This window comes from Phyllostomus discolor, chromosome 14, assembly GCF_004126475.2.
Source record: "Phyllostomus discolor isolate MPI-MPIP mPhyDis1 chromosome 14, mPhyDis1.pri.v3, whole genome shotgun sequence".
Lineage (NCBI taxonomy): Eukaryota > Metazoa > Chordata > Mammalia > Chiroptera > Phyllostomidae > Phyllostomus > Phyllostomus discolor.
The window spans coordinates 45701070-45717523 of record NC_040916.2 but is presented as its reverse complement, the minus strand read 5'-3'; the positions used below and the strand labels follow the sequence as shown (position 1 = coordinate 45717523).

Genomic DNA, 16454 nt, shown 5'->3' with positions numbered 1-16454 from the left:
TGTTGATATAGGCATTATGAGATACCATCTGAATCCCCTCCTTTTTTTTTTTTCAATTGCCCATTAACTGAGCACCTACCAGACAGGTGGGGAGATAAAGTACAACTCAGGTTTTGGAAACTGGTGGAACGAGCTCACAGAAGTAGCTGTGCCTGAGGGCTCAGGTTCCTGGAAGTTAACACAGGAGTAAAGTAGTGGATGGGGAGGAATAATCCACATACTTGAGTTTTAAGGATGTTTTAATTTCCCAAGGGCAATGCTTAGTAAGAGATTGTGTGTAAAAGTCAACTCTTGGTTAACGACTTCTGTTTCTCTTAACATGATCAGAAGATATGGCTGGCGTAGGGAAAAAAAAAGAGAATCCATGAGAAGCAAAGACTTCAGGACTCTGCACCACATTGAAAAGATCCAGTGAATCCTGACTCTTATTCGCCAGTGACATAGTGACATCTATACACTATCCGTGGTCTACGTGACAACTTAAGGCTCTCACCAGACTGAAAACAATTCATTTCCAAAGCAGGCACTTAAGCCTCTCCTTTCCTCTGCCAGGCCTGGATATGTAAGAACTGGAATATCACATGATTCACTTATTGTCACTTACTGAATAGTCACTTAAGTGAAGGTAGGTGATTCACTTACTGTTCTTCAGGGCATCCCAGAAGAACCAGTAGTGCCTATTATTCATCTCCACAACCACTTAGAAAATTAAAATGCTCAAAGGAATTAATCCGAGCTAAAGATTAGGGTTCTGTCCAGGAAACATACTGTTTCTGGTTTCAGAGCCCAGAACTTCCTCCTGATTTACTCGTCACCACCCAGGAATCCTGTAGTCCATAGCAAACTAAGGATCACCTGGGCTTGGCCCCACAAAGGACGGACAGTGGGGCCAAGCCCGGGTGACATTTTTGTCAAAGAGTAAGTGCCCAAAAATGTTAAGCCAGAGATTTTCATTACAAAAGCTAGAATAAAGATAGAGTGGCCCCAAAACAATTGCACTTCCTTAAGGCAAGGCTCATATTCTGTATAAAAAGCTAGCTTGCCAGAGACTCTGCACAAGACCTGAAGGCCAGACAGCTCAAACTTTTCTCGGCACCAGGTGAGTCTCTGTACTTGTGATTTCTTAATATTTGCCTAATTCTATTCTATTTGCTGGAGTCTCTTTGTCATGCTAAAAATATATTTACATTAAATGAAATGGTGATTTGTGGTTAAGGTGACATTATGGATCTTTTTGACTTCCCTCTCAGATTGTAACTATGCAGAATGGTTTCTGTAATGATGATTTGCTCAGCTACAGCATAGGGACTACAAAGTCCAGAGCACATTTAGTGACTTTCATTACTTCTTCTAATCATTACTCAGAATTTGAAATATTGAGGCACTGCATTGGCAATTTGTGTGTTCAAAACATAGGTTTTTCTTTGCTTCATGATACCGTCCATCAGAGATCTTTAAGTGTGGGAGTAATTTGCAAGCATAATTCATGGAAAATGATTAAGAGAGAGGACAAGGCAGGTACTGTGCTGTGGCAAAGGGGGAAAGTGACTTGAATCTGGCACAGAGTGTCTGGGAGGAGAGCCATGATGGGTCAGCCTGTACAGAAGCAGCAAAAGGTTGGAAAGCCTTCCAGAAAGCATGCACACAGAGGATGATGTGACCAGAGCATCAGAGGTGGACTCATGTGGGCTCAGGGCAAGTTCCCAAGCAGCTTTCCTATGAGAGCTATGTGGTGGACTGCAGAGGACAGACTTGAGACTTCGGACTTTATCATCTTTCCAAGTTATTAAAAACCTTGAGATTCAATGAGTCCTGGGATGGGCATAGTGTTGTGTTGCTGATGTAGGTTTTCAGAACCTCCAAAAAGAAAAGAAGGATAGATCAGCACTCCACTCTATGTGGAGCAGAATAAAGCACCTTTAAGTTTCTTTACTTGAATGTCCACAGGAATCAAAGAAGTTTCCATTAACCTCAAATTCAGGAAAATAGAAAGGAAAAGAAGACAGTTGATCACATCTGTAGGGACAGGAAATGAGATATATTTATCATTAAGTTTGTCTTAGTCCTTGTTTCACCAAGGAAACAAGACAGTAAACTTTTCTGTCTCTAGGTCCAGCCTCCTTTGAAGCATGAGTTCCTACCAGCAGAAGCAACACAACAACCCACCTCCCCAGCTTCAGCAGCAGCAGGTGAAACAGCCCCAACAGCCTCCACCTCAAGAATCATTTGTTCCCATTACCAAAGATCCATGCCAAACCAAGGATCCACAGCCTGGCCACACCAAAGTTCCTCAGCCTGGCCACACCAAGGATCCACAGCCTGGCCACACCAAAGTTCCTCAGCCTGGCCACACCAAGGATCCACAACCTGGCCACACCAAGGATCCACAACCTGGCCACACAAAGCTTCCAGAGCCAGTTGACCCTCAGGTCCCTCAGCCTGACCAGCCTGAGCCACCTGCGCCGTTTATTCCAATAGTTATTCCAGACCCATCCCAGCAGAAGACCAAGAAGAATTAATGTGATAACAGCCATGCCCTTGAAGAGCCACCAAATGCTGAACACCTTCTTCCCTTCTGCTTCTGTGTCTTAATTATCTTGTAATCAGTATGTTCTCACAATCAGTTAGAATCTCTCTCTTACCTGCATCCTAAAAATATATTCTATGAGGCTTTTCTTGAACACTCTGAAGGGTCTCTGAGCCTTTGAATTATGCTGAAGGCCTAAGTGGCTTTGCTGGTCCTAAGTTGCTCAGGTCTCATCTGAAGAGTTGATCTGATTGGGAAGAATTTCTGTTGCTGCTCTGCCACCATTAAATGAATTTAACACCACTTTTGACTACTTGTGTCATTTGCTAAATCTGTCCCTTCCTGCTCCATCATGAGTAGGGCTTGTATCAGAAAGCAGTTGGTGTAGACATCATCAATCTGTCCTGGTACTGTGTGCTTCCATGAATGTGTGAGTGTGTGATTGCATGCAAGGGCATCCTGAAAATGGCCATGGCTATAGTGTAATGGAACCCAGAGCCTGTCACTCTGGGCAGCCACACCTGGAGCAGGGTGCTCCTCTGACACTGAGCTGAGTCATGCCTCTGTTCCATGGTGCCTGCTCCAAGCTGCCTCTGATCCTAAGGCCTGTCCCAAAGGCTCCTGCTTATTCCCATTAAAACATCACTGCTACACACTTGAGCCTAATTATTCTGGTTTTCTTCACTCATTTCACCTTCCAGAAAATGAATACATACAGACACGCACTCACAAAAGCATATTCATTTAAGTAGACACACATTCTCCTAATTATCCACATGAGCTTTGCTCTCAATAGCTCAGACAATGTTGTGTTTGCCTCCACCTATCATGTACAAGGAGGTCAGAAACTATCTCTACCAGGAGGAGGATGAGGAGGATACACAGTGCCTTTCCTTGGAGAATCAGTAGTCTTCTCTGGGAGATACAGTATTCACATCCTCACACAAACATGTACACATACAGCCACATACAAACACTCCAAATAATGTCTCTCCCAAAATCAAATGCAGAAGTCTGCTTATCCAGTGATTAGACAAATGAGGTGAGTTTGAAGAAGAGATTATAAGGAGGAGTGTGTGATCCAAGTGAGGTGGGTAACCAGCCAGGAACTGGCAATGAGCCGGTTGTTGAGCTATAAAATGTCAGGGGCGTTATGGGAGTGAAATAGCACCTAGCATAGTCGCCGTATTTTCAGATAAAAAACTGATATTCAGAAAGGAGAAGAACATGAATTGAGATCAACCAGAAATTGTTTTCAAATGACACCCAGAGCCCAGGTCTCCAGATTTCTATATCATCATTTTTTCTGAAGCCTACTTTTGTTTTCAAGGATGACCAGCTGGTTTGCAGGTTTTTTGGTGAATGGGTCTTGGATTTTAGGGAGCTTGTTCCCAAATCAGTGAAGCAAACAGAAGATATCAGAATAACTGTAGTGGCCCCTGGGAGTGAACCCCCTTCTCTGAAAAGATTCATGATCCATAACACCACATAGGGTAGGCAGGTGTCAGGTGGTATCCGAGTGACACAAACACTCTCCAAATGGAGTTGGCAAGAGCTCAAAAACATTTGGAAACTCTAAGACAGAAACTGTCCGACAGGTCATTACAAAGTGATGAGTAGTTGAATTATGTGTTCAGGGTCTATACGGTATGCACATTTGAAGTGATTTCATATTTCTGCTAGTTTCCATTGTAAATGTGTCTGAAGATATATCCAGGCTATTTATAATTACAGAGGCTGACTCTTAATGAGGAAATGGGCTCAATAAAACACAGACTTTATGAATATAGTTTGGCAGGAATAAATCAAAAGGTATAAAGTTCTGCCTTACTTGAACTATCATTTTATTCTAGAAATTTATTTTTATGAAATATTCATGCACGTATACAAATATTTTATACACAAGGATAAATTTCAGTATTCTATCCAATATCAAAAAGTTGATAACACTTAAGTGTATATCAGTAGATAATGGGTTCAATAACTGATGAGACATCTATATGTTAGAATTATACTGCAATCATTAACACAATTGTTGTAGGAAAATGATGTCTTATTAGGAAATGTTAAGATTATATTATTACAAAGGCAGGTACTAGCCCTGGCTAAGTGGCTCAGTTGGTTGAACATCATCCCATTCAAGAAAAGATCACAGGTTCGATCCCCAGTCATGGCATATCCCTAGGTTGCAGGTTCAATAAGCATATCCTTGGAAAAGGAAAAAAAGGAGCAGACACTAAACAATATAAGCAAAAGACATCTTTTTATAAAAGATTTTATTTATTTATTTTTTAGGGAGGAAAGGGAGGGAGAAAGAGAGAGAGAGAGAAACATCAATGTGCAGTTGCTGGGGGTCATGGCCTGCAACCCAGGCATGTACCCTGACTGGGAATCGAACCTGCGACATTTTGGTTCGCAGCCCACACTCAATCCACTGAGCTATGCCAGCCAGGAAAAGACATCTTTTTAATAATGTTTGCATGTGTATGGGTTTATAGAAAAAAATATCCTGACATGAAATGAAGCAAACTGTAACTATGGCTAGTTCTGGATGCCTATACATTAGTGTTCATTATTTATATAGCTTTGTCTTCCATTTACACATTATATAAATGTTATTTGATTTCTGTATAACCTTTATTCATTATATTAGAAAAGACAGAAATCAGTGAAACTGAACCTTTATTCATTATATTAGAAAAGACAGAAATCAGTGACTAGTGAAACATAAGTTCTGGCCATACAAAATTCCTGAGGCTCTGTAGCAGGTCCCATAGCAGCAGCTCAAGAGTGGGTAATTCCACACCCTGGTGGGCAGCCCATGTGTCTCTTTTCTCCATACAGCTCCATCCCAATTCTCAATCTTCTGGTAGGGACACTGGGTGCTCCATGTACTCCACTCACACTCACAGGTCAAGGGCCTCAGATCCTGTCCACTGTCTGACAACTGAAACCATCTAAGAGGTAAATGACAAGTTATCTTCTTGTCTCAGCTCCTGTCTTGCTTCAGTCCCTTTCCTCCTTTGTGACTTGGCAAAATTGTCCCCTATTGGGATAACTATTTTGAGAGTTGGTACTACTTCTAAGTGAAGAACTTTAAGTCCAAACTCCAAACAGTTTGGCAAACTTCAGGTCCACAGCCTAGTTGTTCATGTCAACTTGTGCCAACAAGTTAGTATCTCCTTATGGTTCTTTTTTCTTGCCTCTGTTTTCCTAAGTCCTACCAGAACTATGACTTCTATAATTCCTAAAAAAAAACCTTTCTGGTTGACATAGAAATTGATTCAAGGACTTTCCTGTACTTCCATATTTCTGACTTAGAAAATTGTCATTATTGGATGTTGAGGTCAACCACTTTATTCAGCTATTCTTTGCCAATCCTCAACTTAATTTTCTCCCCTCTCTTCTGTCTGTTTTCTATAATGCTCTATATTCTACACTCCTCCTCACTCCTGCCACCCATGTTTCCCTGGAACTCAGTGGCCTGTCTGGACTTTGGATCTTATTAGGCCACCAGGCCCTTGACACATTTGCGGATACAGTTGTCAGGTGGGCTGCTGCTTTCACCAGCTGCCCTTCATGTCCCGTACCATGACATTGGTGATCACTGGATCACATTTGATTTCACACTGTAAGCAGCATGAAGGCAGAAGCCCTCTTGTTCAGGGCTGTAGATTCAGAGTCCATCCCACCAGCTATCAAATAGTAGGAGTTTATCTAATGTCTCCTGAGATGCTAAGCACTTATACCTTCACAAGTTCATACTGTGGGTTCAAAGGGAACATTCTGAACCTCACTCTGAATCCAGATCACTCCTGTGGCCTTGAGCTTCATCCTTCCCACTCCACTCGGTTCTCTCCACATCTAAAGCAGCAGTACTCAGAATTGCAAACAAGCTTCTCTGTCCTGTCTGTACATGCAATACCCAGAGAGATCTGCATCTTCCAGAAGACAGAAAGCTCACTGAGGCACCCAAGTTGGACATTGTCCATTCTCCCATCTATGAGGTGGTGATCATGAGGGCAGGTGGGAGAGCCCAACCTCCATTAATCTTCTGAGAGGGAAGTATAAGCATAATATATAATTATGTGTATCTATAAAATATTATCAATACTATATGAATACTATTCTATATAAATTATTTAATATATTTCTATTTCTTCCATACTAGTGTAAGAAATTTTATTTGGTTCTAACTAACATTATTTAAGAAATACCAAATTCTCTTTAAAAAATATTAAACCTAAAATTTCTATCACCTTTTTGGCTCACTTATTTAGGCCCTTGTAGCAATTATAAGTAGTCATCGCCCTAGGAGAAAGATAAAAGTAATAAAAATAATATATAATAATGTTTTATATATTACTTACAGTAAGATAAATGATCCACTAAAAAGCCCAAGACTTCAGTAGCTTAGGGCAACTGAAGTTTAATTTATGCATCTATCATATTTTGAATTTGGATTGTTAAGGGGGCTCTCTTCTACCCAGTCACACAGGGACTCTGTCTCTGCCGTGTGTAGTTCTATCATCTCCCAGAATCTCTCTAGATATACCACAATGCTATGAGAACCAGGAATTTGGGGTATAGATAAGAAAATTTTGTTCCTAATTAACAAGTCCAGAGGTGATCTTCATCACTTCTGCCATATTCTCCTAGGCAAGTACAGATTACACGATCCTATCTAGTTAATAACACTGCAATGTATACTTGAAATTTTCTGAGAGTAGATCATAATTGTTCTCAGCACACACACACACACACACACGCAAATTAACTATGCAAGGTGATGAATGTGTTTGTGAGAATTATTTCACAATGTGTATGTATATGAAAGCATCATGGTATACACAGTATATATGTACAATTTATATTCATCAATTATAACTTAATAAACTGGAGGAAATTAAATAAGTAAAATAAATAATGCTGCCATTAAAAAACAAAAATAGAAATAAATGTACTGAGCTTTGAAATCTATGACATGCTTGTACACAGGAAAGTAAGAACACAGATATCACTGATCCCTCAAATGCTGCCATAGCATATTCCTTTGATCATCAAGTATATATTTCCTATAAACTTGTTTCCTTTTTTCTCACACATAATGAAAAAATCAGCACTAGGGACTAAATTCTTTTTATCATCATCCTTCTCAATGTCTGGAATCTCTAAGTGATGTTTAATCTCACCTACATGGTAAAGCAGTGGAAAGGGAGGAACCATTCACATATCTGAATTTTAAGGATATTTGAATTTCCCAAGGGCAATGCCTAGTAAGAGATTGTGTGTTGAACTCAATTCTGGGTTAGTGACTTTTGTTTCTTCTTACCATGAATCAGAGGACATGGCTGGCATACAAAGTCAGGAGCTCAGAGCTCTCTTGTTTCTGTGTTGCCCCCAGAAAAGAGAGACTTCATGAGAGGCAGGTTCTTCAGGGCTGTAACATCATGTCTGACAGATGCAGTCAATCCTGACAGTCCATCCCCAGTGACATCTGCTATCCCTGGTTCACATGACATCTTTTTTTTTTTCATAAGGTTATCAACAAACATCTCCTTTATTTTGTCTTTCAAGGGGCTTCCTCCAAAGTCAAAACAACTCATTTTTAAAGCAGGAATTTTAGCCTTTCCTTTCCTCTCCCAGTCCCAGACCCACTGAGAGATGAAAACCAGATGGTTCACTTATTATCACCATCTGCATCAATTCCCAGAAAAAAACAGTAATGCCTTTTGTTAATCTCCCCATCTACTTAGGAAACTAGAATGTTCAAAATAATTCATCTGAGCTAAAGATTAGGGTCCTTTCAAAGAGGCATGGTTTTCCTGGTCCCAGAAGCTTAGAAGTTCCCCTTGATTTAAATCATAACCATCCAAAAAGCCTCTTTGTTGTTCATAGCTACGATAACTCAACACAAAGGATGGACAGTGGGGACAGGCTCAGATGACATCCTTGTCAAACACTAAGTCTCAAAAAAAAGTTAAGCTAGAGATTTTTATTATAAATGCTGGAAATAAGTTAGCAGTAAATCTGAAACTCCTACCTTTTTAAGGTAGGACTCGTTTTCTGATGAAAATTCATCTAGCCAAGATTTCCCACTGACCTACAGTTCAAACTTTTCTGTACACCAAGTTAGACTACCTACTTGGAACTATTCACAAAATGGCATTTTATTTGATTGGGATCTCTTAGCATTCTAATGATATATTTATCTAAAATTGTTTGCAGTTTGTGCTTAAGGGTACATAATTTGTACTTCCCATTTAGAGTACACTTGTGGAAATTGGTTCAGAAAAAGGAAAATAATTTCTTTAAAGATAGATATTAAGTTGCCAGGAGGATATGAACTAGATATTATGTCTGGGGTACTTTTAGTGATATTTTAATTATTACTCTAATTTTATTAAGAATCTTAATATCAAAGACATTGAACTAGACAATTTGATGATCAAAAGTTAAAGTCTTTACTTCATGACCCTATGACCCTATGATCTATAGAACATAAAACATGAGGGTAATTTGCAAACATACTTCACAGAAAGTGATTTCTAGAGAAGGCAAGGCAGGTACTGTGCTCTGGAAAAGGGGGAAGGTGACTTGAATCTGGCAGAGAGTGTCTGGGAGGAGAGCCATGATGGGTCAGCCTGTATGGAAGCAGCAAAAGGATGGAAAGCCTTCCAGAAAGCATGCACACACGTGAAGCAGAATAAAGCACCTTTAAGCTTGTTTTCTTGAAAGTGCACAGGAATCACCAAAGTTTCCATTTATCTTAAATTCAGGGAAACAGAAAGAAAGAGAAGGAAGTATCTCACATCTGAAGGAACATTAAATGAGACATATTTATCATTAAGTTTGTCTTCTTCTTTGTTTCACTGAACCACTGCATCAGCTTTTCTGTCTCTTAGTCCAGCCTCCTTTAACCATGAGTTCCCACCAGCAGAAGTAAGTGAAACACCCCACCCTCCCCAGCTCCAGCAACAGCAAATGAAACAGCCCTGCCAGCCTCCACCCTAAGAAACATTTGTTCCCATAACCAAGGAGTTGTGCCACACCAAGCTTCCTCAGCCTGGCCACACCAAGGTACAAGAGCTGAGTCACCCTAAGTTTCCAGACTATACATCCCAACTATTTCCACAAACCCATCCCAGGAGAAGATGAAGCAGAAGTAATGTGGTCCATAGCCATGCCCTTGAGGAGCTGACCACTGGATGCTGAACCCCTTCTTTCCTTCTGCTTCTGTGTCTTTATTTTCTGTAGATTTTATAATCAGTATGTTTTGACCCTGAGTCACATTCTTACTTGCATCTAAATACTTGCTATGAAGTCTTCCTTGTATTCACTTTAGAGGTCCACTGAGCCTCTACATTAAGCAGGAGTCTTAGTGGTTCTGTTAGTCTTCAGCTGCTCAGGGTTCATCTGAAGAGGGAATCTAAATGGGAAGAAATGCATGTTTCCTGCTCTGTCTCCATTAAATCACTTTTAAGTCCACTCCTGACTGTATGTGTCATTGAGTGACTCTGCCCCATTCCCTGTTATTTCATCATGAGTAAGGCCTATAATCAGAGAGGATTTGGTGCAGACATCATCTATCTGTCCTGGTACAGTGTATTTCCATGAGTGTGTGTGTATGTGTGCATGTGTGTGTGTGTGTGTGCGTGACTGCATTTAGGGGGCATCCCAAGAATGGCAATGGCTATTGTGTAATGGAACCCAGAGCCTGTCACTTTGGACAGCCATACCTGGAGCGGGGCTCTCCTCTGACACTGGGTTGAGTCATGCCTGAGTTCCATAGTGCCTGCTTCAAACCACTTCGGATCCTGAGGCCCCACCCCAAAGGCCCCTGTGTATTCCCCAAAACCTCACTGCTACATACTTGAACTTAATTGTTCCAGTTTTCTTTACTGATTTAACCCACAAATACAGATTTATTCAGTGACTTAAAACTGGAGGTGAGTTTTCGGCAGGGATTAGGAGCACATGATCCAGGTGAGGTGTGTAATCAACCACAGTGCTGGGGAAAAGCTGGTCATTAAGTTGTAAAATATTAGGTGAGAAAAGAGACTTAAGAGCATCTGGTATAGTCATTCTGTTTTTCAAGCAAGGAAAATGATAACCAAAACATTAATTAGAGTAACCCAGAAATTGATTTTGCATCATACCCAGATCCCAGTTCTCCAGACACCTGCCCCTCACTCTTTTCTGCAGCCTAATCTGGTTGATTTCACAGGGAACCAGAGGGTGTAGATCTGTGTTGAGTGGGTTGGAATATTAGAGAGCTGCTTCCAGCAGTAGAGAAGACATCATAAGTTTTCAGAAGGGCTACAGTAGTTCTTAAGGAACAAACTTCATTTTATGCTAATATGCATGGTCCATAACATCAAGGTGTGAGACAGGTGGCAGGAACAAGAAATCTAAATAAGTTTAGCAAGAATTCAAGATATTTGGAAGCTTGTAAGACAGAAATTTTCCAACAACTCATTACAAGGTGATGAGTAGTTGTCAAACCAGCAGGAGAAAATGATGTCTCTTGGGTCTGTACGTTCTGCAGACATGTGATGTGGCTTCATATTACTGCTGATTTCAATAGTAGAAAAGTCTACATAGAACTCTGGGTCACTCACAATTAAATAGGCTGATTCTGAATGGGGAAATGAGCTCTATGATACATTGCTCTTACAGATGTAAAATAATGTTACTCCTATCCTTTGGAGCCTGCTTTTTAAAACATATGTATTTTGTTGTGATATAAAATTTACCATTTTAATCATTTTAAGTGTATAATTAATTCCCTGGCATTAAATACACATACAATGTTGTATATTTTTTATAAAATGTATGCAAGCATATGAGTTTATGGAAAATAAAAAATCCTGACACTGAACACAGCAAAATACAGAGGTGGACAAAAGTAGGTTTACAGTTGTGAGTACACAAAACACAGAGCTTATCTGCCTATTGTAATCATCATAACCTGAATGTCTTTTTCCATACAAATAACTGTAAACCTACTTTTGCCCACCCCTGTATAAATAGTGATTATTTCTTACTGCTTTATGTTAGTACTCATTTTGAATAACTTTATGTTTTCTATACTACATGTGATATGATGTTATTTCTTTTTTATAACTTTTTATAAAAATATTTTAAAAATACAGAAGTCAGTGAAGATGTTGCTAAGTAGAAATATATGCCCTGCGCATCCAGAGCATTCCTGATGCTCTGCAGCAGGTCCCATAGCAGCAGCCCAAGAGTGGGGGATTCCACATCCTGGTGGGACATCCCATGTGTCTCTCCTCTCCACACAACTCCATCCCAGTTCTCATCCTCTGGTAGAGGTGCTGAATACTCCAGTACTCCGCTCACATTCACAGCCTAAGGACCTCAAATCCTGCCCACCAAGTGACAGTTGAAACCACCTAAGGGGTCAATAAGGAGTTGTCCCCTTCTCGTCTCAGCTCCTTATCTTGCCTCAGTTTCTCTCCTTCACTGTAACTTGGCAAAATTGCCCCTCACTGGGCAGAAAATTTAGAGAGTAGATACTGCTTCTCATGAGGAACTTGAAATTCAAACTATGTACAGTTTGGCAAAATCCACATCCACCGCCTGGGAGCTGATCAAACTTGTACAGTTAAAGAAATTCACATCGGTTTCTCTTCATTGTTGGGACAGTTAGAGCCTGTTTATTTCCTAGGTAAATTTCACACAGCAATGGGGGCTTAGAAACAGAAAACTCCACACTACTTTCCTAGTGAGAAAATTATAAGAAATATGACGGAATTTTCTAGAGCTCTGGGACATAAAATATAATTACCAACAGTACACTAGTCTATTTTTATGATATATAAGTTGTAGTTTATCTTCCAAAAACTATTTTTAAATGCATATATTTCATCAAGATTAACAAAACTCAAAGTCTATGAGCAATTTTGTTATAAATATGCTAATTATGATACTTTTATCATGCAATGCCTACTTGTATATATTACTTAAAAACAAAAAATCATTTGAAATCTCTTAAAGCAATGGTTTCTATCATAGTCTGTATTTAATTAATATCTTTCACCACATCCTAGTAAGCAATTTGTCAGGGTAGATTTTCTTCTGAGACAAAAGTCTCCAAAATATCTGTTACATCATACAAAAGAAATTTTATTTTTCGTATCTATACCCTATTCCATTGTGTGCTGGCAGGAACTCAGACTCCATCCCCTCCCTGTCTCACAACTTTTAGGGCCACTCCTTCCCCTTTATGCTACTAAGCAGACAGAAAAAGAAAGTGGAGGAGAAAGCAGGCTTGCTCTTAACCCCTAGATATAGAGGTGACAGTCTGCATTTCCAATGACAGTGTATAAGCTAGATGTCAGCCACATGGTCCAACCCAACTCCACATGGCTGTGTGCTCCAAAATAGGAGAAGAGGCTATTGGTAAGCCCTCAAATCTCTTCACAATCCAGTCTTGGGGTTGCTAAGTATCTATCTGCTTTCTTCTTTCTATACTAGACACACTCACCTCTTGTCCCATGTGAGATAATTCAAAGTCCAACACAGTCATGGCATCCACTTCACAGTCCAGGATCTCTGGGTAATGTGCAATTTTCTCCATTGTGTCCTCTCCATTCAGAAACCTCTCTTCTTGATCCAGTAAACTAGAAAACATGAAAATTAGTCCTTTTCACCCCTCCCATACTCCAATTTGCAATCATGGAGCAAGGACAGGATAATTTCAGTAGAAACTTCCACATGGTGAAGGGAAAAGAAAAGGAGATAGCCAATATCCATCCAATCCACAGGAATTCTGAAATATCTCTGAGCAAGCACGATAAAGTCCACTATCCTATCGTGGATGATGCCAATTCTTTGATATGACATGGGTTCAACTTTCTGAAAGCAGTTTTGGCCTCTGGAGGTTATTCCTTCCTCATCAGCCTCTCCTAAAGTGGACAGATGCCTTTCTCTGGCACAGTGCAGGTTATGCTGTTCTTTCTGCATCAATATTTTTTAGGCTCTTCAACACACTCACAGCTTTCACAGTCTGGCTTCATGGTTTCTTAGGCAAAACAATTCCATCAAAAATTTTTCAGGCTTCTGGTTTTTCCTGGGCAGCCCCCTTGGCAAAAGTCTATTTGAAGTTCTTTTCTTGGCCTAATTCTTAAGCTATGCACTAATTTCTTTGTCTTTTTCCTCCCATTTTCCTTTTTTTTTCCCATGGACTGCTACTGCCCTAATGTTCTCTGGAATAGTGTGTATAGGAAGACTCCAACTTTATTCTCACTTTGCTGCAGATATTTGTCTTAAGACCTTTGTTTCTTTAGTCTTATGTATTTTTGTTGAAATTTAGAAGTAGTAAACTTTTCCTACCTAATTTCTCTACTCTAATAATTCATTTTCTTGTTAATTGTAAATTGGCCCATTTCCTTCATGAACTCAGTATTTTGTCAAAGGATTTCAGTAGTAGCTTATATCAAATTTCTGCATCTGTATAGCCACTTTTTAAAATAACTATAAGATTATTGAGCAAATAGTCTGCTATTCAAATAATAGGTAACAATTTTACTGACTGTTTTAACACAGTAACATTTAGGAATATGCTGGGGAAAGGTAAAGCAGGGGTGTACTGGTATCTACTAATGCATGGAGTTCTCTATTCTGAGCACATGTGAAGCCCATACTACTGATACACCACACACACAAAATCCAATGTGGGGATGGGGAGAGAAGCCAGGTTGGTGAGCACTGCCCCATTGGCTGAGACACCAAAGAACAAGACTGTGGTGAGTTCTGGGCCCATAATTAAGGTAGGAAAACCACAGAGAGTTTTCACTGGGCCTGTGTAGCCAGGAAGACAAAACAGATGACTTTCTGCTAGTAGTAAAGGGTGTGTTAGGGTAGTTTTCCCCAATATTCAGTTACTCTCACACCAACACCCGTATTTTACAACCTTTTTTAAAAAATATATTTTATTGATTATGCTATTACACTTGTCCCATTTCCCCCTCTTTATTCCCTTCTGCCCTACACACTCTTCCCACCCACATTCCCCCCTTTAGTTCATGTCCATGGGTCATACGTATAAGGTCTTTGGCTTCTCCATTTCCTATAGTATTCTTAACCTGTCCCTATTTTCTACTCACCATTTATGCTAGTAATTCTCTATACCTTCCCCCTCTCCCCCTCCCACTCCCCCACTGATAACCCTCCATGTGATCTCCATTCCTGTGCTTCTGTTACTGTTCTCGTTGTTTGCTTAGTTTGTTTTGGTTTTTGTTTTAGGTGTGGTTGTTAATAACTGTGAATTTGTTGTCATTTTACTGGTCATATTTTTTATCTTCTTTTTCTTAGATAAGTCCCTTTAACATTTCATAAAATAAGGGCTTGGTGGTGATGAACTCCTTTAACTTGACCTTATCTGAAAAGCACTTTATCTGCCCTTCCATTCTAAATGAAAGCTTTACTGGATAGAGTAATCTTGGATGAAAGTCCTTGCCTTTCATGACTTGGAATACTTCTTTCCAGCCCCTTCTTGCTTGCAAGATCTCTTTTGAGAAATCAGCTGACAGTCTTATGGGAACTCCTTTGTAGGTAACTGCCTCCTTTTCTCTTGCTGTTTCTAGGATTCTCTCCTTACTTTTAATCTTGGGTAATGTAATTATGATGTGCCTTGGTGTGTTCCTCCCTGGGTCCAACTTCTTTGGGACTCTCTGAGCTTCCTGGACTTCCTGGAAGTCTATTTCCTTTGCCAGATTGGGGACATTCTCCTTCATTATTTGTTCAAATAAGTTTCAATTTCTTGCTTTCTCTTCTCCTTCTGATACCCCTATGATTTGGATGTTGTAATGTTTAAAGTTATCCAGGAGGTTCCTCATTTTTTGAATACTTGCTTCTTCATTCTGTTCCTGTTGAATTTTCATTTCTTCCTCCTGGTCCACACTGTTGATTTGAGTCCTGGCTTCCTTCCCATCACTGCTGGTTCCTTTTACATTTCCCTTTATGTCACTTAGCATATCCTTCATTTTTTCATCTAATTTATGACCAAATTCAAGCAATTCTGTGAGCATCCTGATTACCAGTGTTTTGAACTGTGCATCTGATACTCTGGCTATCTCTTTGTTGCTTAGTCATATGTTTTCTGGATCTTTGATCTGTTCTTTCATTTGGGCCCTTTTTTTTTTTTGGTCTGGACATGCCTGTTACATAGTAAGGGGCAGAGCCTTAGGTGTTCACTAGGGCAGGCAATCCCTGTTGCTGCCTGGTGGAGCTGCCTGTGGGTAAGGGGTCTGAGAGGGAACAATGATGCTTGCTCAGCTCTCTGCTGGTTTTCAGTCACTTCCCTGCTACCTACAATCAAGTTGGGCCCCTCTGGTGCTTATTCCCAGGTGGGTAGGCTTATGTACATTCAAGAACCCTGTGGGTCTCTCCAATGAGTTCTCCTGTGAGGCTGGGAGTTTCCCCTGCTCGTGCCTCAACCCCCACAGGTATTTTCAATCAGGTTTTGAGGCTTTATTTCCCCACACTGAAACCCTGGGTTGTGTGATCTATCTCGCTCGATAGAGCGAGTGCAGAGGTCCCACATTCGAGTGCAGAGGTTCCTCCCAGTTTATCTGCACTCGAATGTGGGACTGCCAGGTCTGCAATCCACACTTCACCAGGTCCACCAACCACCACCTTGCTGCAAGTCCTCTCTGTCCAGCTTCCCGACTCCACCCCTCCTAGCGGTCTGGATGAATGTTTCTTCTTTAACTCCTTGGTTGTCAGACTTCCATGCAATTTGATTTTCTGTCAGTTCTGGTTGTTTTTTGTTTTTCAATTTGTTGTTGTCCTTCTTTTGGTTGTGTGAGGAGGCACAGTGTGTCTACCTATGCCTCCATCTTGGCTGGAAGTTACCACAACCTTATATACATGTGCTGTAATATTTGCTTAATATATCTCT

At 40.3% G+C, this 16454-nt stretch overlaps 1 protein-coding gene across 2 annotated transcripts; it reads left to right on the top strand.

Annotated features, from left to right (window-relative positions):
* Window positions 1-938: 938 nt before the first annotated feature.
* LOC114489122 (small proline-rich protein 3-like) lies at window positions 939-2830 on the top strand. Of its 2 annotated transcripts, none has more exons than XM_036015130.1 (2): window positions 939-1099; window positions 2104-2830. In XM_036015130.1, exon 2 carries the CDS (start codon window positions 2130-2132, stop codon window positions 2517-2519), a length of 390 nt encoding a protein of 129 aa, XP_035871023.1. In that variant the 5' UTR covers window positions 939-1099; window positions 2104-2129; the 3' UTR covers window positions 2520-2830. The 2 variants fall into 2 exon arrangements, with proteins under 2 accessions (XP_035871023.1, XP_028358928.1); XM_028503127.2 differs by having other exon boundaries at window positions 946-1099; window positions 2111-2830.
* Window positions 2831-16454: the final 13624 nt, after the last annotated feature.

Excerpts from the sequence above, each read along its gene's own strand:
- LOC114489122 (XM_036015130.1), top strand. The coding sequence starts at position 2,130 with ATGAGTTCCTACCAGCAGAAGCAACACAACAACCCACCTCCCCAGCTT.